Source organism: Carcharhinus amblyrhynchos, chromosome 3 (genome assembly GCF_965287045.1).
Source record: "Carcharhinus amblyrhynchos chromosome 3, sCarAmb.v2.hapA, whole genome shotgun sequence".
In the NCBI taxonomy this organism is placed as follows: domain Eukaryota; kingdom Metazoa; phylum Chordata; class Chondrichthyes; order Carcharhiniformes; family Carcharhinidae; genus Carcharhinus; species Carcharhinus amblyrhynchos.
This window is the reverse complement of record NC_137326.1, coordinates 137662623-137689970: the sequence shown is the minus strand read 5'-3', so window position 1 is coordinate 137689970 and position 27348 is coordinate 137662623. Positions and strand designations below refer to the sequence as shown.

The window sequence follows — 27348 nt, the reverse complement described above, 5'->3', positions numbered from 1 at the left end:
TTGTGAAATATTCTCACTACCAGAGCTTGTGAAGTCTGAAACTCCTGCATAAACCTCCAAGTCAACTAAAATTTTCCAGAAACTGAAACATTGATACATGAACTAAAAACATAAATTGATATTTGAACCAAATTGATATATAATTGATATTGGAACCAAAAATATAAATTGTACATGGAATGAGTAAAAACTAGAGAGAGAAAACTTTATAGATTTGCTGAAGACAACACACACCTCACAGTCAGAGGGAAGCATTCGCCCAAAGCACTATTTAATTTTTAATGTCTGTCTTATACTGTGGACCTCTACATTTTACCAGCTTCTTTCAAGAATAGTGAATCATGAGGAGTAAGAGCTTTGGGTCTGTTTACTGTCCTGACCTCTTGGTCCATTACTACTGATTATAATATAGAGTAATTTGGAGCCTCTATTCTTCTCTGACTGAACACGGTAAGAAGTCTCACAACACCAGGTTAAAGTCTAACAGGTTTATTTGGAATCACAAGCTTTTGAAGCGCTGTTCCTTCGTCAGGTGAATGGAGAATTGGGTTTACAAGCGTGGCATATGTCATATTTGTCAACCCAATTCTCCACTCACCTGAGGAAGGAGCAGCGTTCTGAAAGCTCGTGATTCCAAATAAACCTGTTGGACTTTAACCTGGTGTTGTGAGACTTCTTACTGTGCCCACCACAGTCCAACACCGGCATCTCCACTTCTCTGACTGGTCACATAGACTAGAGTATTCGGTAACCCCCCCACTATTTTGAATATAACACCAAACTTCTAAAGCAGAGGGTGTGAGTTCAAATCCCACCACGGCAGTTTGAGAATTGAGTTAAAATATAATCTGGAAGTTTAAAGCTGGTGCCGGTAAAAGTTAGCACGAATCTGTCAGATTTTCGGAAAAACTTGACTAGTTCACTAATGTCGTTTAGGCAAGGAAAGTTCCCGTGCATATCTAGTCTGGGCCTAAATATATCTCCATGGACACACCAATATGGTTATCCATTAACTGCCCTTGATGTGGCCCAGGAAGACACCCGACTGTATGAAATTTCTATCAATGATTAAAGAAGGTAGCCCAAAACCACCTTCTCAGGATGAGAAGATGTACAATTAATGTGATGATCTTGCCAGAGACAACCATAAATGGAACAAAAATGCTACAATGACAATGTAAAAAGCAAGTCTTTGTTTTGGTTGAGCTTGGTGCCAGACATTGCATGCAGTTAGTACACGACAAAATATGCACAGATTTTGAAAAAACACAGGGAAATATATACATACATCACAATAACAAGAAACATATTTCAAATATTTATTGGAAAGACACTGTAGAGACATGCATTCTAGTAAGTTGATTCATGAATGGGATTTCATGGAGCAGGCAATACCTGCTAATGGTTTCAATTCTGATTAAAGTCAATGCTTTGAGGCCACAATAATGTACATTCAGATGCAAGAAGCAAAAATGAGCCAGGGGTTCAGACCTGACATGCCCCTTTCAGAAGCATTTTTTATCTTCGCAATACATTATTTTAGCACATGAGAGTTTTACACCTGTAGAAAGGCAAGGCAATATGCAAATAGTAAATTTAAACAGAGGTATCTTCTATTAAATTGCTCCACATTCCTGTGTCTATCTGAGAGGAAGCACTTGTTTCAATCACTACCCCTTTTCTCCCTTTAATAACCTGTGATTCATCCCAATGACACCACGCGCCACCAATGAACATCATTGAACTAGCATCAACAAGGATTGGCTGCTTTCAGCAGACATTGTCCACCAATCTGGCTTCAATACTCAAAGCAAATCTCAGAGCCATATGCTCACATCCAGCTTAAAAATGCTCAGGGCTTCATTTAACATGCAGTCCTATAATTTCAGGTCATCATTTTAAGGATCACTGCTCTTAATCAAACTGAGGGACAGTCCAAGCTTGTCCAGTTGAAAGCATTACCTGCTGTCAAACAAGCATCATTCAGCTAAATATTGTTTTGCTGAACTCCATGCTTAATCAATTCCTTGTCGTGACTATCGCTTCCCACCTCAACTGAAACAACGCCTTTGGTGTTAAATATACTTTTTACAGTGAGAGGAAAAATAGATCTGACTATTGTCCCCGGGAGTGGTTTCAATAAGACTTGGGATTTTCGAAATCAAAGATTACGGTGACCCTTTCCCCTCACATCAGAAAGTACCACAGAACCGAGGGAACTCCTGTGGCACAACTGAAGTTTGTGTACTGCTGTTTTTATCAGTTTTGTGCGTGAATTTTATTTTGCCAAACCAATAATACAATTTAAGAGTCTTTAAAAAATTCACATGGTAAGTATTTGGATAATGTGTGAGCCAGGAGGCTAGTAAAATAATTACATTTCCTGGGTATATATCCTCAAGGCAGAGCTTTTTTTTTTAATCATACTTTTTCAAAATCTTGTGGAAAATTTTGCTGGAAAATCGGAGAGATGAAAACAAGCCCCTCAGAATGTAAGCTGAGTAATACTTGCTTAGTGTAATAACTCATCTTTAAATGATATGTGTATCCAACCATGAGGAAGAGCAAAGCAAGTCTTACTGTCTGTAAGAGTTATGTGTTAGTGAAACAAACCATGATGGTAAGTTTTACCCATGAAGTCAGCGAAAGATTCCAATGTCAGTGACATCCAATCTTTTTGTATCTGCACTTTCTCAACATTTTTTTAACACTTCCCCTCGCAAGCTGCTCATGCTGGGCCATAGTTTCAAGCTTCCTCCTTCATTCTTGAGCCGACCCAGTGATAATCAGCAGGCTATTCAACACTGAATGGCATCACAACTAAGCCCTTTTGCTAAAAGCAAGCACAGCAAGGAGTCAATGGGCTAACCACCTTATACCTTCATATACTTTATCTTACCAGGCACAATGGGGCCTATTCCACCCTGGGCATCATTACCCAGGTTACAATTACTTCCCTCAGCACCAACTAAGGATTGAGTCTGGAAAATCCTTGACTTATAAAAGTCAACGTCATATCTCATGTCTATAATCAGGGATTAAGTTGAAATCTTAGCCATCCAACTCATAAAAGTATAAGAATATCTCCTCTCACTCTGTTCACACCACTCCCTGCTCACGTTGCTCTTGGTTATAGCAAAATATAAGTCAATTTGACTTTTGCTTCTCTCCTCTCGTAATAAATTTAGTGTCATTCTAAAATATTCACAATCACGCCTCACTATAATGTGTCAAATGGCTCTGGAAGATTGAGTTATAATTTGGGAAGAATATTTTCTTTTCCAAAAAAGGGAAGTTTTTTTTGGCTTGATCTACTGATTGAAGGGGCACTGCAATAAATATCTGGCAAATTCTTTCACATGCTTGCAAATACACAAAACACTTCAACAATCTGAGTCACAGGGAATCACCTCATTAACTCATGAACTTGTGACATCACAGTAACTGTGTCATGCACAATTCTGATCCTCCCTTTTGCCAAACATTTATTCAGGAAAGTGACGTCCCTTTAATAAGCCAAGGTAGAGAAGTTGGAAAAAATTCAAACTACATATTGCCTTTTCATGTCACAAGACTGCATTTGTTTGATATAAAAGAGATCATATCCAAGATTCTAGCCCAAGGGTATGAGGGTCAGTATCCTTTACTCTGGGGAATAATCTAACTCATCATTTGCAATCAGTGCCTCGGATTTCCCAACATACTTCCCTTTGCTTCTGGTTTTGCTATTGTAGGTCCTGTGGTTGCCCACAATATCAGGCATTGCCTGCTGGGATTGGTACCCGGTCTGCTCTGCAGGTGGCCACTCCTCCCGGTGTTGGCTACCCTCCTCGTCAGGGTAAGCAAAGCTCTCGTCCACCATGAAGCTGTCGTCCACATCGTAGCGCTGGTATGTGCTCTGGCTCAGTGCTTCCTGCCGCGCTCCAATTTCCAAGCTGCTATTCCAAATTCCATATCCAAAATAAATGAGTAAACCTAGAGGTGGGGAAACAAAACCGACATGGAAAGCCGTGAGCAGCCACATCAGATTCAATAATAACATTCATCAGAGAATTGGTTAATTAACATTATAATTTTCAGGACAATGGGGAAAGAGTATCGGGAGCAGGAGCAATTGGATAGTTTTTTTCAACAAACTAGCACAGGGACAATGGGCTGAATGGCCTGTGCTGTATGATTCTATAAAGAGCGTAAGAAAAGCCTGATAAAGTGGTAAGTGCAGGGTCACTTTTAACATTTAAGAAAAACTTGGACGGGTTCATGGATGAGAGGGGTGTGGAGGGATATGGTCCAAGTGCAGGTCAGTGGGACTAGGCAAAAAATGGTTCGGCACAGACAAGAAGGGCCAAAAGGTCTGTTTCTGAGCTGTAATTTTCTATGGTTCTATGGTAAAAGGAACAGGATGCTATTTGTTTCCCTTGCCTGTTTTGCCATTCAATAAGATTAAGGCTGTATAATGTTTCTCCAAATGTATCAATAATTGGTACAGAAACGATTGGGTATTTCTAAGATGCGCTGTCAGAGAATTGGTACAGACTTGCTGGGCCGAACGGACTCCTTCTGCACGGTAGGGATTCTATGAAATCTATGAATATCTTCTAAGGCTCATAAAGAGATTGCTGTTGCCATAATTTACCATAGTCTTTATAATGTCCAGTTACTCTGAAGCCAGCTACATTTACAGAATCTTTAAGGAAACATTCAATGAGGATGCGCCATCCAGTTTGTCCCACTTGCCCGTCCACTCCCCATGTCCCTGCAGATCTTTCTACTGCAGTTTTATACAACAGAAATCTTACATATTTTGCATATTCTAAACATGTGAACATTTACACTGACACTAACCATTGTAATATTGCTATTCACTGCTCAGTGGCTAGTACGTTTGCTGCTGAATTATGAGGTTTTGTGTTAAAGTCTAGCTATTCCAAAACACAATTTAGATTCATGGTCTCTGTGTAAAAATGAGGGAGAGCTGCAGCATCTGAGGTGGTGTCTTCCAGACAACTTGATGAATCAAGGTTCTGCCTGTTTTCTCGGGTAAGAGATCCCATGGCATAATTGAAGAACAGCAGGAGAGTTATCCCCAGCGTCCTCTCCAATATTTATTTCCCAATCAACATCACAACAAACAATCATCTGGTGCGTATTGCACCGCTGTTTATGGGATCTTACCAGATATAAATTGCTGCCTATCTGACATTGCGGCAGAGACTGGGACAGCACGGTGGCACAGTGGTTAGCACTGCTGTCTCACAGCTCCAGGGACCTGGGTTTGATTCCCGGCTTCGGTCACTGTCTGTGTGGAGTTTGCACATTCTCCTCGTGTCTGCATGGGTTTCCTCCAGGTGCTCCGGTTTCCTCCCACAGTCCAAAGATGTGCAGGTTAAGTGCGTTGGTCATACTAAATTGCCCCTTAGTATCTTGGGTTAGAAGGATTAGCAGTTGCTGTCATTGCAGACTCAATGGGCCGAATGGCCTTCTTCTGTACTATAGGGTTTCCATGACTACACTTCAGAAGTAAATTATTGGCAGCAAAGGAATGCTCAGATGACACAAAAGGTGCTTTAAAAAAATTGCAAATTCTTTGTTTTAGATTTAGGTGCTAAATGCAGATGCAAATTAGGCACTTGTGGTAAAAGCTAAAAATCTGACTAATATATTGTTACATGATGAATTGAACCACTGCAAGTGTCAACTCCTCACGGATTTAGTCAGTCCAGGAATTAATGACTGTTGTCATATTCTGAAACCCTTCTTACACTTCTGTGGAAGTTAATGTATGGAACAAGAGAAAGCTTTCTATGATAACTAATCTTTCTTTTGCTTCCAGGCTTCCACTTGTCTATCTCAATTGCAGTTCACCATATCTTTCTCTGTTTGATTGATGTTATAATTGCTGCTACTTGTTTGCACTTTCCTCTCTCCAACCTCCAACTGTATTACACCACTTGCTGCAATGCTTCTTATGTCTGTGATGACATCTGTTCTAATATTATTTCCTTCCCTCCCCAAGCTGTTGATTTCCTCAACAGTCCTCATTTCTTCCTACAACCTGCTGATGAGTAAACCCCCATTTAAGAATCAATCACAAAATGATCCAGGACAGAAGGAGACAATGCTCGCTCTCCAAGTCACCCCACTCTCCTGCTCTTTCCCCATAAACCTGCAAGTTTTGCTTCCTTGAGTTACTTTGCCAGATTCTCCAACCTCACCTGCATTTGGGATTCTCTGTCCCAATGCAGTGAGCAGAGGTTTGACTGAGTGCCAAACCTCTGCTCTCACTGGCAGCAGCAGTGGAAATATGAATGGCCAGAGAATTCCGGCCACTATTTAATCTGCATTCCAGATCATAACAGCTCATAATTTTATTTGCCCCCTCATCTACTCTCTCGTTCCTTTGCAAATTATTTTGGATCTGTGTCTTCTGGTATTAAGCTTCCTGCCAGTAGGAACAGTTGCTCCATTTTCACTATATCAAAATCACTCCTAATTTTGAACTGCTCCGTGAAATCTGCTCTGAGATTTCTCTGACCATGACTTTCTCGTTCTTCTGTTTCAAGAATCCAATTCTCTTGCGATGTGGGCCTTGATTCCCCAGCCAGTGTCAGCTGGATGGATCAGTTGGAAACATGAGGACGCACACAGGATAAACAAATAGGACTCTGGTCAGAGATATGAGGAATATAATTGTGGAACCATCCCACGGACTCAGGACCCCCCAGCAAACAACTCCCCTCCCACCAATGGACACAGAATCTGCACCTCCCCCACCCAATTCACCCACAGGGACCTACCTCCCCAAGGAACACCTCTACTGCCAATTCTGAACATCGACAATTGAAGCCTCCCCCCACCACCACTGACATTGCCCAATGGCACTGCCAGGGTGCACTACCAGTGCATTGCTCATGCGAGGCCCCACTCCCCCATGGGGGTGGTACATACCTGTGTGCCCCTGGTGGGTTCTGTTCACCAGGTCCCCCTTTGTGAAAGCCTGTTACAAACAAGAGGAATTCCCTATGTGGGCAAATGGTACAGTGAGGAGGCCTCATTTGATGAATGTCAGGCCTTTTGCCTCATTGGCACCTATCAGAAGGTTAAGGTTAATGGCAAGGGAGCTATTGTGCGAGGAGGCTGGAGTTTATAGATAGAGTCACAATAGAGGAAAGTGAAAGTGAATTTTGTGGAATTGAAGGAACACTCCTGCTCCTCCTGACTCACAGCAAAGATCATTGATTCTTTTTGTTGAACTTACAATGGTCATTGCAGGATGCCAAGCACAGCAGAACAGCAAATCATTGTGACCAATATCCCTGAGGGAGTTAAATCTGGCCTCAGGTCTTTTAGTGCCATGTGCAAGGAGCCTAATACCTGTTTTAGGCAGTTTCCACTTTAAAACGGACAAACCCAATATTGGAGTGGATAAACGAAGGACTCACAAAAGGGCCAAGATGAGAGGACAAAGACACCAAGTCATTTGCAAAAGAAACAAATGGGATCTGAGAAAAAACTGTTCCACACGTGTGGTTCAGGTCTGGAATGCATTACAGGATCACAAAATACTACAGCGCAGAAGAGACCCTTCCACCGATCGAGCTAATTAATAGGACGGTGAAGGGAGAGTTATAGATCAAAGAGATCTTGGAGTACATGTTCATAGCTCCTTGAAACTGGAGTCACAGGTGGACAGAGTAATGAAGAAGGCATTCGGCATGCTTGATCTCATTGGTCAGAAAATTGAATACAGGACTTGAGGCATCTTGTTGAAGTTGTCCAAGACATTGGTAAGGCCACACTTGGAAAACCGTGTACAGTTCTGGTCACCCTATTATAGAAGGGATATTATTAAACTCGAAAGAGTGCAGAAAAGATTTACTGGGATACTACCGGGACTTGATGGTTCAAGTAATAAGGAGAGGTTGGATAGACTGGGACTTTTTTCTCTGGAGCATAGGAGGCTTAGGGGTAATCTTATAGAGGTCTATAAAATAATGAGAGGCACAGATCAGCTAGCTAATATCTTTTCCCAAAGGTAAGGGAGTCTAAAACTAGAGGGCATATATTTAAGGTGGGAGGGGAGAGATATAAAAAGGCCCATAGGAAAAATTTTTTCACACAGAGGGTGATGAGTGTCTGGAACGAGCTGCCAGAGATAGTGGTAAAGGTGGGTGCAATTTTGTCTTTTAAAAAGCATTTAGACTTTTACATGGGTAAGATGTGTATAGAGGGACATAGGCCAAACATAGGCAATTGGGACTAGCTTTGTGGTTTTAAGAAAAGGGTGGATGGACAAGCTGTGCTGTAAACCTCTATTACTCTGTGACTCTGCAATGGACAAATACACTGAAGTATTTATATCACATTTTGCGTACTTTTATTTGTTATGTACCAAGTTTCCATTGAACCTTTAGAGTTTACAGAACAGAATGTGGCCACTTGGCCCATTGTGTCTGCCCTAGCTCTTTGCTGGAGAAATCCAAAACTCATTCCACTGCATGCTACAACTCCAAAATCAAAGAAGCCATTGTGTAAATAAATGTGTCCCAATGCCCTTCCTCATTCTTTTCTGGATCAATCCTCACAAAGGGACTGAGCCGAGACCATAAATTTCACTTTGGATTTAGCAAAGAGAAACCCATTCAGTTTGAATTGGTATCAGCCAACTGACATTGTGGAAACAAATCATTAATCTCCCACTCTTCCAGTTACAATTAGAAATGAAATTGTTTTTAGTGTAAATTTGTTTTAATTTTCAACAACAAGGACAATTATATTTCTGCCTGATTGACACTAATTGATTCATAATCAGAGCAGACAGATTTTATTCAAATGTGAACGTTGAATATTTAACCCAATTCTAGCATCAATGAAGTCCCCCAAAGCATTTAATCACACTTACCTACAAAGCACCAGACTGCAAAGCGGATCCAAGTTATACTGGAGAGCTTCAACATGAGGTACATATTTACCAACATGGCGAATGCAGGCACAAACGGGACACAGGGTGCCATGTATGGCAGCTTCTTGGGGTTCTCAGGCTGCTGTAGGATCACAAAGACCAGAGAGCAGATCAGCAGTGCCATCAGGATCATCAGGAGGATGGCCCACCAGCTCCGTTCATAGACGTACTCCTCCCCAAAAATGGCAAAGGAGCAGAAGACAAACATCAAGACAAAGAGCAGCATCACACAGGTGGTGACCGTGCGTCCAGTGACGGTGGTGGGACGATCCATCTTACCGGGCAGACCAAGCCGAATCCTCATGGTGTAATACCGAGGTCCAATCAGCTTCTTCAGCTTTATCAAGTAGATGTTCTCAGATTCATCTGCCTCTATTCCTGTGCTCATATCCACCGTGCCATAGTTGGGATGATTCATACTATAACTGGACTTGTCTGGTTTCCCAATCAGCATCTCATTATCTCCCAATGATGGCAGGTTCTTAGCACCACAAGTATTCTTCCCAAGGCCAGTGTAGTCTTCCCCCTCACTCATCGGGGAACCAGCCTCTTTCTCGCACTCAGCCAGCACTCCTTCCTTCTTCTTTGTGCCTTCCTCCGATAAGAACTTGACAAAACCATCAATGTCAGTCTCGGGCTGATAACGCAGAAGCAGGACACATACCGACACCAGGGTGTAGGCCAAGAGAGTTCCGATGGACATCATTTCAATCAGGTCTCGTAGGCTGACCAGCAGGGCAAGAAGACCTGCCAGGAATCCTGAAACAATGCAGGCCACAACTGGGGTCTCCGTGTAGTTACTGACATGGGCAAAAAACCTAGACAACCATAATTGTAAACATTACAGCATGGTCATGGAACTACATACATTTTACAGTTTTGAGACAGGCCATTCAGCCCAACCAGTCTAAGCTGGTGTTTATGTTCCATATGAGGATCCTTCTTCATAACCCTTTCTCCCTCGTTTGTTTATCTTGTTTTCCATTAAAGGTTTGTGTATTATTCATCTTAACTATTCCATGTGATTATACATCAACAACTTCCATTTGTATAATATGGTTATTGGAGTAAATATCTCAAGGTACCTCACAGAAGCATTATCAAAACTTATTCAGCAACGAGCCACAAAAGGAAATATGAGGACTGATAACAAAAACGTGGTCAAAGAGGGAGACATTAAGGAACATCTTAAAGGAAGACTCAGGTAGAGAAACCCACAGTCACTGCCATCTAGGAGGACAAGAGCAGCAAATACCCAAGAGCACCACGACCTGGGAGTTCTGCCCTGACCTATCTCCCTGACTTGGAAATATATCACCCTTCCTTCACTGTCGCCGGGTCAAAATCCTCCCTAACAGCACGTTGGTGCAACTATACCACAGGCAATGCAGTGGTTCAGGAAGGCAGTTCACCAACACCTTCTCAGGGGGCAACTAGGGATGGGCAATGAATTCTGGCCCAGCCAGAGAAACCTACATCCTTTGACTGAATAAATAAAAAGGGTTAAGGAAGAAAATGCACAGTTCTGTGGCTGAATGCCGCATGGCCACCAATAGTACAGTGATGTAAACCATATAATATAAATGTTAATTATTCTCATGAGGTGAGCAACAGAGGGCAGAGGTCGCAGAGTGTTGTAGGGCTGGTGCAGATCCCAGAGATAGGAAGGAAAGAGGCCATGCAGGGATTTGGAAACAAGGATGAGAATTTTAAAATCAAATACAACATCTGTTGGGATACGAACTGTACGAAGGGCACAGAGGGTGCAAAATTTTTAAACTGCATTCAAGAGACCAGCTAAGGATGGCAGGTTTCCTTCTCTAAAGGACATTAGTGAACCAGATGGGTTTTTCCAACAATCGACAATGGTTTCATGGTCATCAGTAGATTCTTAATTGCAGATATTTTTAGTGAATTCAAATTCCACCAAATGCTGTGGCAAGATTCAAATTTGAATTTCCATATGATTATGGAATGTGGAGTTTACACATTCTCCCCGTGTCTGCATGGGTTTCCTCCAGGTACTCCGGTTTCCTTCCACAGTCCAAAGATGTGCGGGTTAGGTTGATTGGCCATGCTAAGAAATTGTTCCTTAGTGTCCCGGGATGTGTAGGTTAGAGAGATCAGTGGGTATAATATGTAGGGATATGGGGGTAGGGCCTGGGTGGGATTGTGTTCCGTGCAGACTCGAAGGGCTGAAGGGCCTCTTACTGCACTGTAGGTTTCTATGATCTATGGTCTATGATCTAAACCCAGTCCCACTGCTGAACTCATGAAGAACTATCAAACTCCCTTTTTAAAGTTCTTTCTGGGCTTTGCATCAATAGGCACCTGAGATGTTCCCACTGTGACCTGGCCACCTACCAGATAGTGCAGCAGAGCTTCCTGATAGGAGAATCCTGTCTCTTTCATCGGGACTCAAAGACATTGGCCAACAGGCCCATTGAGTTTTTTCATAGAGGGAATGTTAGGAGATGTGGCACAGGGAAGGACAATAGCTTTCTCCTTATCCATTACTGTAAGAAATCTCGAAGCTGATTCCCTTCACAGTGACAATCACCTGGACCATAAGGAGCGGGGCCTGGAGTGTAAGAGACCACTGACCTGAAGAGCAGACCATCATCAGCCATGGCGTAAATCACCCTGGGCATCGGGAAGAGAGAGCCAAGCAGACTGACCGTCAGCCCCGCCACTGAACCTATAGCGACAATGTACTTGGCTGCGTGGAATCCGTGCAGAACAAACATCTCCATCAGTGGAGATTCTGTGTCAATGGCATAGTAAGGTACCATCAGTGTCAGGATAACACTGACCTAGTAAAGGAAGGAGAGATACACAATGTCAGTAATCCAGTATGATTAACACTTACCAACAGGCAAAGAGTTATATATTATAGGCACAGTTCAAGCCATCACAGGGAAGTGACGTCTAAAGAGCAGCAGAGGCACTCACTTTACAGCTGCCAATGAAGAGATGGATGTCAGGACATCAGTTTGTTTTTGACATACGGCAGTACATAGAATTACATAGAATGTATACCACAGAAGCATACAAACAAATGAATTAAGAGCCGGGGAGGTCATTCAGCCCTTTGAGCCTGTTCTGCCATTTAATATGTTAACGGATACAAAATTGGCTTCTTGAAAGAAGCCAGAGGGTGGTTGTAGAGAATTGTTTTTCAAACTGGAGGCCTGTGACCAGCAGTGTGCCTCAGGGATCAGTTCTGGGCCCACTGTTATTTATCATTTATATTGATGATTTGGATGAGAATCTAGGAGGCGTGGTTAGTAAGTTTGCAGATGAGACCATGATTGGCGGCATAGTGGACAGTGAAGAAAGTTATCTCCAATTGCAATGGGTTCTTGATCAATTGGGCCAATGGGCCAATGAATGGCAGATGCAGTTTAGTTTAGACAAACGAGAGGTGATGTATTTTGGTAGACTGAACCAGGGCAGGACTCACTCAGTTAATGGTAGAGCGCTGGGGTGAGTTACAGAACAAAGAGATCTAGGGGTATATGTGCATAGTTCCTTGAAAGTGGAGTCACAGGTGGACAGAGTGGTGAAGAAGGCATTCGACATACTTGGTTTCATCGGGCAGAACATTGAATACAGGAGTTGGAACGTCTTGTTGAAGCTGTACAGGACATTGGTAAGGCCACACTTGGAATTTTGTGCGCAAGTCTGGTCACCCTATTAGAAAGGGTATTATTAAACTAGAAAGAGTGCAGAGAAGATTTACTAGGGTGCTACTGGGACTTGCTGGATTGAGTTATAAGGAGAGGCTGAATAGACTGGGACTTTTTCTCTGGAGCGTAGGAGGCTGAGGGGTGACCTTATAGAGGTCTATAAAATAATGAGGGGCATATCAAGGCAGATCGTCAATGTCTTTCCCCAAAGGTTGAGAGTCTAAAACTAGAGGGCACAGGTTTATGGTGAGAGGGAAGAGATATAGAAGTGTCTAAAGGGGTAATGTTTTCACACAGAAGGTGGTGAGTGTCTGGAACAAGCTGCCAGAGGTGGTAGTAGAGCTGGATACAATTTTATCTTTTAAATTTTTTGGATAGTTACATGGGTACGATGGGTATAGAGGAATATGGGACAAATGCGGGCAATTGGGATTAGTTTAGGGGTTTAAAAAAAAGGGTGGCATGGACAAGTTGGGCTGAAGGGCCTGTTTCCCTGCTGTAAACCTCTATGATTCTAAGACTCTAATGGCTGATCTGATTGTAATCTCAAATCTGTACTAGGACTACTCCCAGTAACCTATCACCCCCTTGCTCACTAAAGAAACAAATAAATTATCAGGCATAGACAGACAAGGCCATTAGGCCCAACTGGTCTCTGCTGGCTTTATATCAGTTCCCTCACCACCTACTTACCTTCTTCCCATATCTTTAAAACCTACTCACCTAACTCCTCCCCATATCCCTCAACCAACCTACCAACACTGTCTCTTATCCCTCAATCCCACTATCTTCTCCTCATATCCCTCAATCCCACTTACCCATGTTTTCCCTATTTCCCTGGATCGCACCCACACACATACTCCCCATAATCCCTCAATCTCACCTTTCCATTTTCTTGCCACCTACTCCTCAATCCCATCCTCACAATATTGCTCAACCCCATCGATCCACCCGCTCCCCCGACCCCTAAGCCCTCTTTCTCCAGAAAGGCATCAAGGTATATCCCATCTCAACAGCCATGTTTATAACAAACTAACCATCCTTTGGGTGAACATAATCCTTTTCACTCTGTTATCACTCAAGAATTTACTCATTTATAACTTTTCCCGTGGCCTTTATATCTGAATAAATGAGTTTCCTTGTCTCCTTTTAAATTACTAATTACAGTATGTATTTTTAATGCAAGTGCTTATATTAGGGTTTATCCCAATCTGTCTAATGGTTTGACGTGAGACCTATATTCAGATATCTCTGTCACAGTAGCCTGCCTGTTATTCTATCCCATCTGCTTGCATGTTGCTGGAAGGACTTCTGGCAACAATTCAACTACAGCATATTGCAGTAAAGTGCAGTGTGAATGCTGAAATCAATGTAATGGAACATTTAACAAGAACAGTCAGAGAGGCTCCCGGCCAGGTATCAGCCGCGTTATTCACTTCTCTGTCTCAGTCTTCTTCACTCAACATGCTTCAGGTTTGATATTCAACTATCAAAGGAACCCTCAAGACATGGACTATTCTGGGAATGGTGTAGGTAACATCAAAGGCTCAATGAGTAGCACAGTGGACAACCCCAACCCACAGCCTCACAAGATCCCAAGTTCAATCCTAGTCCACGTTCACTAGCCTTGGAGGAGAAATAGGCTGGGTGGCTTCAGCCAATTAAAGTTAGAAAGGAGGAAACCAGTCAATAATCCCAATGCCTGATTGCTATTGGACGATTTTGATTTGATTTCTTATTGTCACATGTATTAGCATACAGTGAAAAGTATTGTTTTTTGTGCGATATACAGACAAAACATACCGTTCATAGAGAAGAAAAGGAGAGGGTTACAGTCACAGCATTAAAGTTACAGTTAAAGCATTGCTACAGAGTTTAAAAAAGCTAGTGTACAGTTCTAAAAGCATAAAGCACGATGAAAGATAGAATTAGAGGGTATGCTGGGCACAGCTCGCAAGAAATCCCCTCTCTCCGGTGCCATTTTGGACAAAAGTGGCAAAGTGAAAGTTGCGCTAAAGTGGTTTCTCCCATGCTCAGTTAGACTGTTTCGGCTTTCAGATCAAGACTTGGTTGAGGGAACATAAAGCACTTGTGTGAATTTTTTGAATGAGTCACTTTCTACATGGCAAACAAACCTGTATTCTGCAGCTGCTGTACTGCCAAGTCTGCAGCTGCCACTAGATGAATGGGAAGGTGTGGGCGGGCAGGGTGTGGGCGTGCAGGGTGTGGGCATGTGGGCAGGGTGTGGGCGGGCAGGGTGTGGGCGGGCAGGGTGTGGGCGGAAAGGGTGTGGGTGGAAAGGGTGTGGGTGGAAAGGGTGTGGGCGGGCAGGGTGTGGGTGGGAAGGATATGGGTGGGCAGCGTGTGGCTCTAATTGTAATTGATGTTGGGGTGAGGCATCTAGCCAGGACCAGGGGCAGGGTGTGGGCGGGCAGGGTGTGGGCGGGCAGGGTGTGGGCGGGCAGGGTGTGGGCAGGCAGGGTGTGGGCAGGCAGGGTGTGGGTGGGAAGGATATGGGTGGGCAGCGTGTGGCTCTAATTGTAATTGATGTTGGGGTGAGGCATCTAGCCAGGACCAGTGGCAGGCAAAGAGTTAAGAGGAGCCATTACCATCTAATACTTATCGTAAACAACTCCCCACAATGATTGCCCAGGGTGGGAAGGAGGCCAGATGCTGGCTCCTAGTTTGCATCAAGGATGGAAAGATTTTAGAACCAGGTGCAGAGACTGGACAGAGTGCCAAAACATCTGGCATTTTACTGAGAACTATTATGTGAGTTTACATGAGAGAGACACTGAGTGCAGTGCAGTATGTGTGCATCTATTTGCCTATTCTCAACCAGCTCCCTATAGAAAAACCCAGTTTTCAAATCATTTGTGCAGTAATGGACTTCAAATTTTGGGGAGAAATTTGTTGACAATTTTCTGAATGGCCCATGTCACCTGATGGACCTGGCAAACATAGAGTTTTTAACTAATTCTTTTCACCAGAACAATTGCACTATAGAACTCTTTTATCCTCCTCCTTTTTTCTTCTGACTGCATCTCCAAGCTTGCTGCTACTTCCACTTTTATCTCATCTCGATTATTCCTTTTAATCATTTCTTGCACCACAGACCCGTGCACAATTGCTGAGCTACTCAACAACAAAAGACTCACTTTTCCTGCCCTGATTCTTCCTACACTAAAGCATTATGCTTCATTCCTCATGTTTGAGTCTCGATGAAGTGGACAGGTTATTTGACGATGGACTGGAATTTCCAAATACTGCAATGGATCTATTCCTCGCGTGACTTCACACCTCGAACCACCCTAACCTTGCCATTGGTCCACTCACCCTGTTCTGTCTTCCCATGGCTAATTGGGAAGGGAACAAAACATTAGTCACCCAAGAAGATTATTATTAACCTTTGGTTTAAAAAGTGCAATATCTCCAATATTTAAAGAGCTAAAAATGTTCAAAGAACATATAAAAAAATCAAGGTTTCATTTATTGCTCCTCTGATATTTTTCCTGGCTGTTGCTTACAGCCTGTCCTGCAGGCAGGCTACAACTCCTGGCAACTTCTGAATAATCCTAGAGGGTTGAAAACTATACCATGGAGACAGAGTACAGCTGAGCCAAATTCTTACGCACACTCCCAGTAGATCATGGTCAGGAGGAGAAAACCCAGTTAAGTTGTAACAGATCATTCACAGATTTAAGTCAAACATAGTGCAATATCTGGTAACCAAAATGAGATCAACTAATTCATCATCAGCCAGAACATGGACTGACCTGAACCAGATCAGCTTTATCCTACAAGGAAAGACCTTCACAAAGGAGAAGGATGTGGTGGATGGTAAGTGTAGAAAGGGGGATATTGACATTTCTAAGACATGTTGAGATAAAGCAAGAGAAGGTGTTGGAGGTTTCGAAAAACATTAAGGTGGACAAGTCCCCAGGGCCAGATAAAGTCTATGCCAAAATACCAAAAGAGGCAAGGGAAGAAATTGCGAAGGTCTTCGCCAAAATCTTTGTATCGTCTTTAACCACGGGCGAGGTACCAGAGGATTGGAAAGTAGCTGATATTGTTCCTCTGTTTAAGAAGGGCAGCAGAGACAATCTGGGAAATTACAGGTCTGTGAGCCTTCCATCAGTGGTGGGGAAGTTATTGGAGAAGATTCTTAGGGACAGGATGTACTCACATCTGGAAGAGAATAGGCTTATTAGTGATAAGCAGCGTGGTTTTGTGAAGGGGAGGTTGTGTCTCACAAACTTGATTGAGTTCTTTGAGGAAGTGACAAGAAAAATTGACCAGAATGGGCAGTTGATGTTGTATACATGGACTTTAGTAAAGCCCTCAATAAGGTTCCTCATGGCAGACTGATACAGAAGGTGAGGTCACATGGGATCCAAGGTGAGCTGGTAAGATGGATACAAAACTGGCTCGGTCACAGAAGACAGAGGGTAGCAGTGGAAGGATGCATTTCTGAATGGAGACCTGTGACAAGTGATGTTCCTCAGGGATCAGTACTGGGTCCTCTGTTGTTTGTAACATATATAACTAATTTGGAGGAAAATGTAGGTGGTCTGATTAGTAAATTTGCAGATGATACATAAATTGAGGGACTAGCAGATAGTAAGGAGGATTGTCAGAGCAGACAGCAGGATATAAATCGGCTGGAGACTTGGGTCAAAGGATGGCAGATAGAATTGAAACCGGACAAAAGTGAGGTGATGCGATTTGGAAGATCCACTGCAAAAGGAAAGTATAAATTAAATGATAGATCCATTCGAAATATTGGCATACAGGGGGATCCTGGTGTGCAGGTCCACAGTTCCCTGAAGGTGGAACTCAGGTGAACAAGGTGGTCAGGAAGGTGTACGGAACGCTGGCCTTCATCAGTCAGGGCATTGAGTTTAGGAATTGGAAAATCATGTTGCAGATTTGGTTAGGCCGCGTTTGGAGTACTGTATACAATTCTGGTTATCACACTACCGGAAGGATGTTGATGCATTGGAAAGGGTGCAGAAGAGAATTACCAGGATGTTGCCTGGTTTGGAGAATATGGACTATGAAGAAAGGTTGAACAAACTTGGATTGTTTTCATTGGAGTGTCAGAGGATGAGGGGGGACCTGATAGAGGTTTACAAGATTATGACAGGCCTAGATAGGGTGAAGAGTCTTTTCCCCAGGGTTGAAGGGTCAATTATGGGAAGCATGGTGGCACAGTGGTTAGCACTGCTGCCTCACAGTGCCAGGGACCCGGGTTCGATTCCCGGCTTGGGTAACTGGCTGTGTGGAGTTTGCATGTTCTCCCTGTATCTGTGTGGGTTTCCTCTGGGTGCTGTGGTTTCGTCCCACAGTCTGAAAGATGTGCTAATTAGATGCATTGAACCAAACAGGAGCCGGAGTGTGGCAACTGGGAGAATTTCAAAGTGATTTCATTGTAGTGTTAATGTAAGTCTTATTTGTGACTAATAAGCTTTAATTACTCAGGGATTTAGGTTGAAAATGAGGGGGGAAAGTTTAAAAGAGATATAAGGAGCAAGTTTTTCACACAGAGTGTGGTGAATGCGTGGAACATGCTGCTGGAGAAGGTGGTGGAAACAGATTCTACAACAGTGTTCAAGAAGCATCTGGATAGATAGATGAATAGGGAGGTAATAGAGGCATATGGACCACACAGAGGCAAGAAGGCATTAGATTAGAGAGGCATCTGTGTCGACACAGACTTGGTAGGCCAAACAGTCTGTTCCTGTTCTATAGTTCTCTTTGTTCTTTTGTTCTTTATATATTTACCATCCAGAAGGACAGAGGGGTGTAATTTGAAAACAAAATTATGCCTTGATTCATAAACCTCTAAAAACAGAAGATAAATGAAGATGATGTTACTATATTTACATAGGGTACAATAGTTAGCATTGCTACCTCATAGCATCAGGCACCCAAGTTCAACTCTGGAAGCTATCTTGAGTGACTGCCTGTGTGGAGTTTGTGTGTTCTTTCTGTGTCTGTGTAGGTTTATACCCACAGTCCAAAAATGTGAAGGTTAGGTGGATTAGCTATGTTAACACATGGGATTGCAAGGATAGGGAGGGGGCTGGGGGTAGTGGGCCTAGGTTAAGATGCTCTTTCAGAGAGTCAATGCAGACGCAATGAGCTGAATGGTCTGCACTTTTGGGATTCTATGGTTCTACACATTCCAGAGCAATAACAACAATAACTTGCATTTATATAGTGCCATAATTTGACAGCGAGCCACACAAGGCAATATGAGAACAGGGATTGGTCACAGAGGTAGATCTACCTTGAAAAGGGAGGGAGATAAATGGGGACTGCACAGTGGCAGGGGCAGCACAGTGGCACAGTGGTTAGCATTGTTGCCTCACGGTGCCAGGGACCCGGGTTTGATTCCCGGTCTTGGGCACTGTCATTGTGGAGTTTGCACATTCTCCCTGTGTTGGCGTGGGTCTCTTCCGAGTGCTTCAGTTTCCTCACATACTCCAAAGATGTGCAGCTTAGGTGCATTGGCCGTGCTAAATTCTCCCTCAGTGTTCCCGAACAGGCAGCGGAGTGTGGCGACTAGGGGATTTTCACAGTAACTTCATTGCAATGTTAATGTAAGCCGACTTGTGACACTAATAAATAAACTTTAAAACTTTAGTCACAAAAGTGGCCTTAAGCAGTGGAGATTTGGATTACATTTAACCACCAAAGATAATTTTTCACTCACAGACACATATGCAGTCAGGCAGATCACCAGCGAAGCAGTGATAGCGTAAGGGATGGAAGTGTTTGGACTCTTTGCTTCCTCTCCTGTTGTGGCGATTATGTCAAAGCCGATAAATGCATAAAAACACGTCGCAGCTCCCTGGAGCACCTGTAACCAACAGATTGTAAAATCAAATCAGGGGAAAGGACATCTCTCATAGAAATGAGGTATTGGGAAACTCCTGTTTGAATCAGATTGACTGAATGTGTCAGTTGTGGCTCCGTGGGTAGGCCCGTCACCCAGTGCAGTGCTGAGGGAGAGCTACACTGTTGGAGGAGCCATTCTTGGGTTGGGATATTAAAAACTGTTGAATGAATGGCACTATTTCAGGATGTGTAAGGGAGCTCTCATTCTACCCTCGTCAGTGTTCATTCCTCAGCCAGTGGGATTATCAAATGATTTTGTCACATTGCTCCTTGGGGATCATGTTGTGTGAATTTTGGCTGCAACGCTTCCTACTTTAGAAAGCACTTTCAAAGTGTTTTATTGGCTGTAAAGTGGATTGGGATATCATGATGTCATGGAAGGTGTTGAATCAATGCAAGAATTTCTTTCATAGAATAAAATCATCAAATCTTACTGTGCAGGTGAGGTCATTCAGCCTCTCAGTCCGATGCTAGCTCTTTGAATGAGGTCAACATTAGTGCAATACCATTTTCTTTGTATTTTCGCTGCCATGCCTTTTTCTCTGTATTTCAGAGGAATTAGTTCCATTTTTAAAACACTTTAGAAACTATGGGCGAGATTTTATGACCTCACTCGTCCCAAAGCCATAAAATCCCACCCGAGATCAACAAATCTTTCCTTGGTCCGACCCTTGCCCGCTCTGATTCCCATGGTGGGCGAGGCGATCAAATTCTGGTCTATACCATTAATAGATCTGATAAATCTAAGATCCACTTGCTTTTGATGATGTTGGAACATATCTGGTTCCAAGTTAAAACATTTGCAAGGTTAGCTGGATCTTTCCTGGCTGGGGAATAGTGTTTTAACTTGGAACCAGATATGTTCTGGTAAAGGAGTAGGGACACTGGTGGGGGTGTGTTGCACTGAGTGCTGTCAGACTCCTCCTCCCCCAGTCCCATGGAGATATAACTGGGTACTGGTTCTGTCAAAAGGTATTTGCAATAATTAATAATATTCTTTCTTTAAATTGTTCAGCCTTTTTATTTGGAGGCCCACATCTTACATCATTCCTATTTGTCAATACCCGCATGGATCTATGACCCCACATCTTCCCTGTTGGCCAATTACCACATTGGCTCTTGACCTCACACCAACCCTGAACTGACTCTTGATCAGACACCCATGCTCATTGGCCAGTGCCGACAGCGGCTCTGAGCCTCGTAACCATTTCTACTGGCCAGTACCTGCACTGTGCCTTGACTGAGAACCCCTGAGTATGTATCTGTGACCCTATAGGAGCAGGCGGGGATTCCATCCTGGGAAGAACATCACAGAGGCTGTGGCCAAAAGATGGTGTGACCAGGTTCCAGCTGATGGACCATTGCCATGATAATAAATTAAAGTCTGCAATAATTGACCACATGTCAATGCCACCTTCATAGACATTGCACAAGGCAAATCCCTTCCTACTGGGATCTGAAAAATGTTATGGGCAGGAGAGAGGTGAATTTCAATAGCACTCAGTTCTCCTCTCGCCACTTGTCACAAACAGAATGGTGTTTTGACATGTTTCCTTTTTGTAAGCAGTGACATATTTCCCAGCCACTTGTTATCCAATTTTCTATTAATAACTTCACAGTAAACTTAGATGGGATGAACTAAAAAAGGTTATTTTCTTTGCACACTATCAAAATATGGAAGGAGGGTCACAAAGTGGCCTCCACGCTCAGACAGTAAGAGATGGATAAAGAAAAGGTCTTACAGTAAAAAAGGCACAGAGAAAATAAATATTGGTTCATGAATGTTAGCGGTAAATAGCAGTAATGTCAATGAACTAGGAATACAGAGACCCAGACCACTGCTGTGGGAATGTGTTCACACAGGACATCTAGTAGAATTTCAATTCAATTAATAAATCTGAAATTGAAAGCTAGACTCAGTAACATTGAACTTGAAACTATCATTGATTGCTCTTCACTGTTCACTAATGCCCTTTAGGGAAGGAAATCCTTTTGTGGTTTGGCCGACACGTGATTCCGTATTCACAGTAACGTGGTTGACTCTTAACCACCTTTCGAAATGGCCTACATCAAGGGAAAATAGGGGTGGGCAACAAATGCTGACCTTGGCAATAACACTCGCATGAAAAAATAAATTTAACAAAGGATTGAAAAACCAATGCTGGATAATTCACTTTTCCCATGGTGTTGGCTTCAAAAGGTGAGATAGGCAGACAGTAATGAATCAGTCTGGGAGGCAATTGTACAGGATTTCCAGCTGAAATAGTGTAGGTGGAGCCAGGTGTTCATCCTGGATAGAGTATCTTTCCTGTGAGATTGCTGGTAGATGGTAAACAGCAGACTGACCTATTCAGTTCAGCAAGGCAATATTACTCGTTCCACAAGCCAGAGACCCATGTCACATGAGCCCGTACCCCTCCAACTGGTCTTTGTCAAAGACGTGTCTGTATGCATTGTTTGAATTCTGAAGACTATTAACTGTCTCAGCAATTAGGAATTGGAAGGAAAAGTTGTGGGACCTTTTTCTGAAAAGTCAATCTGTCTCCTTCTGGCCAGCCAGGGTTATTAAATGTAGAAAGCCTTTACATAGTTTTCTATGCCTGTGCAGTTCCCAGGTGATCAGTAGTAGTTCCTTGGAGATAATGAGGGTGAGATTTCCAAAACTACAAAGTGGCTTCTTTTGTCTTGGGGCCACAGGCAGACACAGTTTCTGCCACTTTAAGGTTCTTTGTTCAAGTTTTTAAACTTTAGAAATAACCATCTTCATAAGAACATAAGAAGTAGGAGCAGGAATAGGACATCTAGCCCTTTGAGCCTACCCCACCATTCAATAAGATCATGGCTGATCTGAAGTGGATCAGTTCCACTTTCCCGCTTTCTCCCCATAACCCTTAATTCCCTTGTCTATCAGAAATCTATCTACCCATGACTTAAACATATTTAACGACGTAGCCTCCACCACTTCAATGGGCAGAGAATTCCAAAGATTCACTACTCTCTGAGTGAAGAATTTCCTCCTCAATTCTATTCTAAACTGAACCCCCCCCACCCCCCTTATTTTGAGGCTGTGTCCTCTAGTTCTTGTTTCCTTTCTAAGCAGAAAGAATCTCTCTGTCTCTACCCTATATAGCCCCTTCAGTATCTTGTAAGTCTCTATAAGATCCCCCTCTCAGCCTTCTAAACTCCAACGAGAACAGACCCAGTCTATTCAATCTCTCCTCATAAGCAAACCCCCTCATCTCCGGTATCAGCCTGGTGAACCTTCTCTGCACTCCCTCCAAGACCAATATATCCTTTTGTAATATGATATCTATATATATTTTATAAATGTGAGATTGTAGTCCCTTGGAAAAAGATCCATGTGAAATTTGGCCATATTGTTGCTTTATTAAGTGAATTCAATGTAAGATTATAGTTTGAGAAGTAATTGACACACTGTGGCCAGAATTTTACCGCCACAACCCACCCCCTCCACCCACCCCCTGCCCGACTCCAGGGGCAGGCGGGGCTTGGAGAATGGCATTCTCCATTGGCCTTGGGTGTGATCGTGCGTACGAAACTCAGGCAGATGCGCCTGTTAAATTCCGCCTGATGAATCTGAAAGTTAAGCCCGGAGAACAGCACAAATGTTTCCAGGTTTACTGATTGCTGCTTTGAATCTGATTGGACCGACCCCAGGACATGTTCTTACAGATTCCAAAGATGTGATTGCTCTTAACATTATTGTGCCTCTTTCAGTGAAAACTCCCCTTTAGCATACTGGTGCTGACAGTGATAAGGAATAGGTTCAATGCTGGTCTTCATAAGGGTTTTCAGGTTTGCTTTTGATTCAGAATGCGGAGGGGTCTCTATCTCGCGCCTAGTTTGGGGGCGTTTAAGAGACCCGTGGATAGGTTTATGGACGAAAAGGGATTGGTTTAGATTAGTGGGTCATTGTTTTTTAACTGGTCGGCGCAACATCGTGGGCCAAAGGGCCTGTTCCACGCTGTAATGTTCTATGTTCTATGTTCTATCTCCAACCTCCGCTGCAGTCACAGAGTTATTCACACCTCACTTCACAGTGCAAAAGACACAAAGTGCCTATTTCTGCGCAACCCATCATTTCTTTTCCTCCTCCAATTACCGGGTGGGATTTTCGTCTCTGTAGCAGGACCTGTTGCAAGTGAGAACAGAAAATTTGCCATCCCTGTCAAAACTCCATTCACGTTCAGCTGTACTGGAAAATCGCAGCCACTTGCCTTCACCAGCTGGGGGCATTGAATTTAAAAATTGGCAAGTCATGTCGTAGCTTTATAAGAACCTTAGTTAGGCCGCATTTGGAATATAGTGTTCAATTCTGGTCGCCACAATGCTAGAAGGATAAAGAGGCTTTGGAGAGGGCTACAGAAAAGATTTACCAGGATGTTGCCTGGTATGGAGGGCATTAGATATGAGGAGAGTTTGCAGAAACTTGGTTTGTTCTCACTGGAACGATGGAGGTTGAGGGAGTGAATTGAAGTCTTGAAGATTATGAGGGTCATGGACAGCGTGGATAGTCAGTAGCTTTTTCCCAGGGTGGAAGAATCAATTACTAGAGGGGCACAGGTTTAAGGTGTGAGGGGCAAGGTTTAAAGGAGATGTACGAGGCAAGTTTTTTACACGGAGGGTGGTGGGTGCCTGGAACTCGCTGCTGGGGAGAGGTAGTGGAAGCAGATACAGTCGTGACTTTTAAGGGGCATCTGGACAAATGCATGAATAGGATGGGAATAGAGGGGTATGGTCCCCAGGAGGGTTAGGCAGCATGGTCGGTGCAGGCTTGAAGGGCCAAAGGACCTGTTTCTGCACTGTAGTTTGCTCTGATCTTTGTTCTTTGAATGAGCACAGAGAATTTCGGCCACAATGTTTTGTCTTTACTGCAGCAATTCCGGGGACTCATTTATCTTTTAACACAGAGCCACACATCAGCTCAGAGCTGAAACCTGAGTGATGAGCAACAAATAGAGAGGCAGCTGCGCTGCAGACCAAGGTAAGGCCGTTTTTTGGAATGTAGCCAAGCCAGTAAGTTAAGGATCCATGTTATCATAAACAAGCAGGCTCCAGTTTTAAAATTCTGGCATAATTCTGTGGGGTAAATGACAATGGCTGCTGCTGAAAAGCTGCCAGAAAACCACTTAAAATAATTCAATTTAGCTTTGCGCAAAGGATGACAACACTGACACAAATTATTTGACGAGTCTGCGCGAGCAGCTGCAATGGTCAATTCATTTTTGCGTCATTCATCTGCTGCTGGTAGGACGGAGAGGGATAAGAACCAAGATTTTGCAGTTGCATTGATGGCAAAACTATCCTAGTCATTTGCACAATAGGACTTGGAAATCCAGAACTTATTGTCAGTGATTTTCTGTCCCATCACAAGGCACATCATGTGATGCATTGAGGGCATCACATGTAAAAGTGTTAGAAATTGTTTGAACTAATTCAAACTTTCATTTTTATAATATTATTGTCTCTCTAAAAACTCTTGAAAAAGTTACACCTAGTTGGATAGGGTCTGAGTTTTTTTGGGAGCTTGAAATCATAACTACTTCTGAACACCCTTTCTTGCCCTGGAAAACTCACTCTTTGGCAGGAACGCTATGCTGCTATTGGCATCAAGGAGTGAGGTGGGTGAGTGCATTTAATTAAAACAAAAACACAAAGTGCTGGGAAACTCAACAGGTCTGGCAGTATCACTGGAAGAAGAGCAGAGTTAACATTTCAAGTCCATTATTACAAAGGTGTGCAGATTATGTTGATTTGCCATGCTAAATTGCCCCTTAATGTCCCAAATGTACAGGATAGGGGGATTAGCAGGGTAAATATGTGGGGTTACATGGATAGGGTCTGGGTGGGATGCTCTGTCGGAAAGTTGGTTTAGACTCGATGGGCCAAATGGCCTGCTTCTGCACAATAGGGCTGCTATGATTCTATGATTAGTCTTCCTCAGGACTGTTTGTCAGATGAGATGAACAATGAAATGGAACTGTGATAGAGCGAGTCAATGCTGGTGGAGAGAATAGTCCAGTGTGTACATATGGTGCTATATGGCGCTGAGTGTGGACCTCAGTACTGGGGAGAATGGTGATCTGAAGAATCTTGTGTGTCTCGGACATACCTGGGTGAATTCAAAATATTTGAGTACACTTAATTATCTAGGAAGCATAATGTCAGCTTCCTGATGCTGGGATGAAATAAGGGAAGGAAGATTGTGGCAGGTTGAAGGCAGATTGAGTTTCCTGACAGCAAGCAGTGAGAACCTATTTTTAACACATTAGCATGTCATGTATACTCATCAAGATACCATTTTGCCCGATTAAGTGGTTCCTTCACAATTAAATCTTCAGTAAATGAGAAATATGTACCTTCAGATTTATAACTGGTTTCAATGTAGTGAGCTCCAGATGAAGAGGGCTTTTCTTCATTTTGTTTCATGAAGAGCTTTGTTGGGCAATGAGATAGGAGGTGTTAAAGCATTGCAGTTTGGAGCTTTGACAAAGGGTCAACTGGCCTCGAAACATCAGCTTTTTTTTTCCTTGCTGATGATGCTAGACCTGCTGAGAACTTCCAGCATTTTCTCTCTTGGTGATCAAAGTATTGCAAGTGGGTAGTGACAACGCATGGGGATTTGGGCATGGCTGAGGGAGGGCAGGACATGGTGGGTCTAATGCAGTTGGACAGGTCACTACCTACAGGCAGATTGGGAGAAGATCCAGGGTTCTAGATGGATGGTCAATGTTGAGATGCTGAGTGTTACGGGTAACAAAGTGCAAGTCAAGGGTGATGGAAGGAAATTTGATGACGGATGACAGGTCAAAATTAATGGAGCAAGGTCCAGAATGCTGATGGAGCAAATTGATGGTGACTGGGGTGGCACAAGGGTTAATGAAAGTTCAAATGGTGGGTAGCTCAGGGGCCAATGAAGGCAGAGAAAGGGTAATGGAGTGAGGGTAATAGCAGATGGAAGGAAGGTCAAAGGTGACTAAGGGATGGTGCAGACTGATGGCTTCCGGTATCCGTTACTAATGAAGACTGATTCCATGCCTGTTACGTCCAAATGGAATTGATCAATAATGAACACAGGGATTATTACTCACCCCAGACCATCCAAAAGGTAGGAATCTCCCTTCATCCCAGTTGGAGCTGTTAATGAAGAAGAGGCCGGAGAACATGATAAAGACCCAGGCAGCCAAGTTGATAATGTTCAGCACGTTGTTGAACCCCACAGAGTTTTTCACCCCGAGGGAAACGATGGCTGTCACGATGACAGCAATGAACAGGGCCAGGAGGTCAGGATAAGATTCTTCCCCTTTCCCTGTACAAACAAGGCACAGAAAACAGGGCCACTCAGTCACAAGAGTTACCTTAAAGACCAACAAGCTGCCATTCCAACTGGCTGAGACCAATTTGTCTTTCAGCAAGGTTAGGGGGGCCAACACGAAAAACATCAGGTCCTCAGAAAGACATGCCACTCAAACTGGATGATGGTGCAGTGGCTGGTTCACCCTGGGACTAGAGTTCAGATCCATTTCAGCCTGATCTGTCTGTCCAGCTGTAAAGTTCCAACATTAAAAGAACGAATTTAGTGCTGAAGTGCTCCCGAGCAAGTATGTGTCCAAACCACAAATAGCAACAATATTCCAATTTAATTCAAGCACAGCCAGAGAGAAAATTATAAAAGTCAATAGGGGTGCTTTTCTATAGAACATAGAACATAGGCCATAGAACATTACAGCACAGTACAGGCCCTTCGGCCCTCAATGCTGAGCCGAGCTATGT

At 43.3% G+C, this 27348-nt stretch overlaps 1 protein-coding gene across 1 annotated transcript in view; it reads right to left on the bottom strand.

The window, feature by feature from the left end:
* Positions 1-2878: 2878 nt before the first annotated feature.
* Positions 2879-27348, bottom strand: part of slc7a14a (solute carrier family 7 member 14a) — a 75417-nt gene continuing 50947 nt past the window's right edge. Inside the window, exons 4-8 of the mRNA XM_080186554.1 lie at positions 26667-26884; positions 19370-19516; positions 11567-11775; positions 8903-9780; positions 2879-3975 (exon numbers count right to left, since the gene is read on the bottom strand). Of these exons, the coding sequence (XP_080042680.1) occupies positions 3644-3975; positions 8903-9780; positions 11567-11775; positions 19370-19516; positions 26667-26884 (1784 nt within the window). The 3' untranslated portion in view covers positions 2879-3643. The remainder of the gene's footprint in view (positions 3976-8902; positions 9781-11566; positions 11776-19369; positions 19517-26666; positions 26885-27348) is intronic.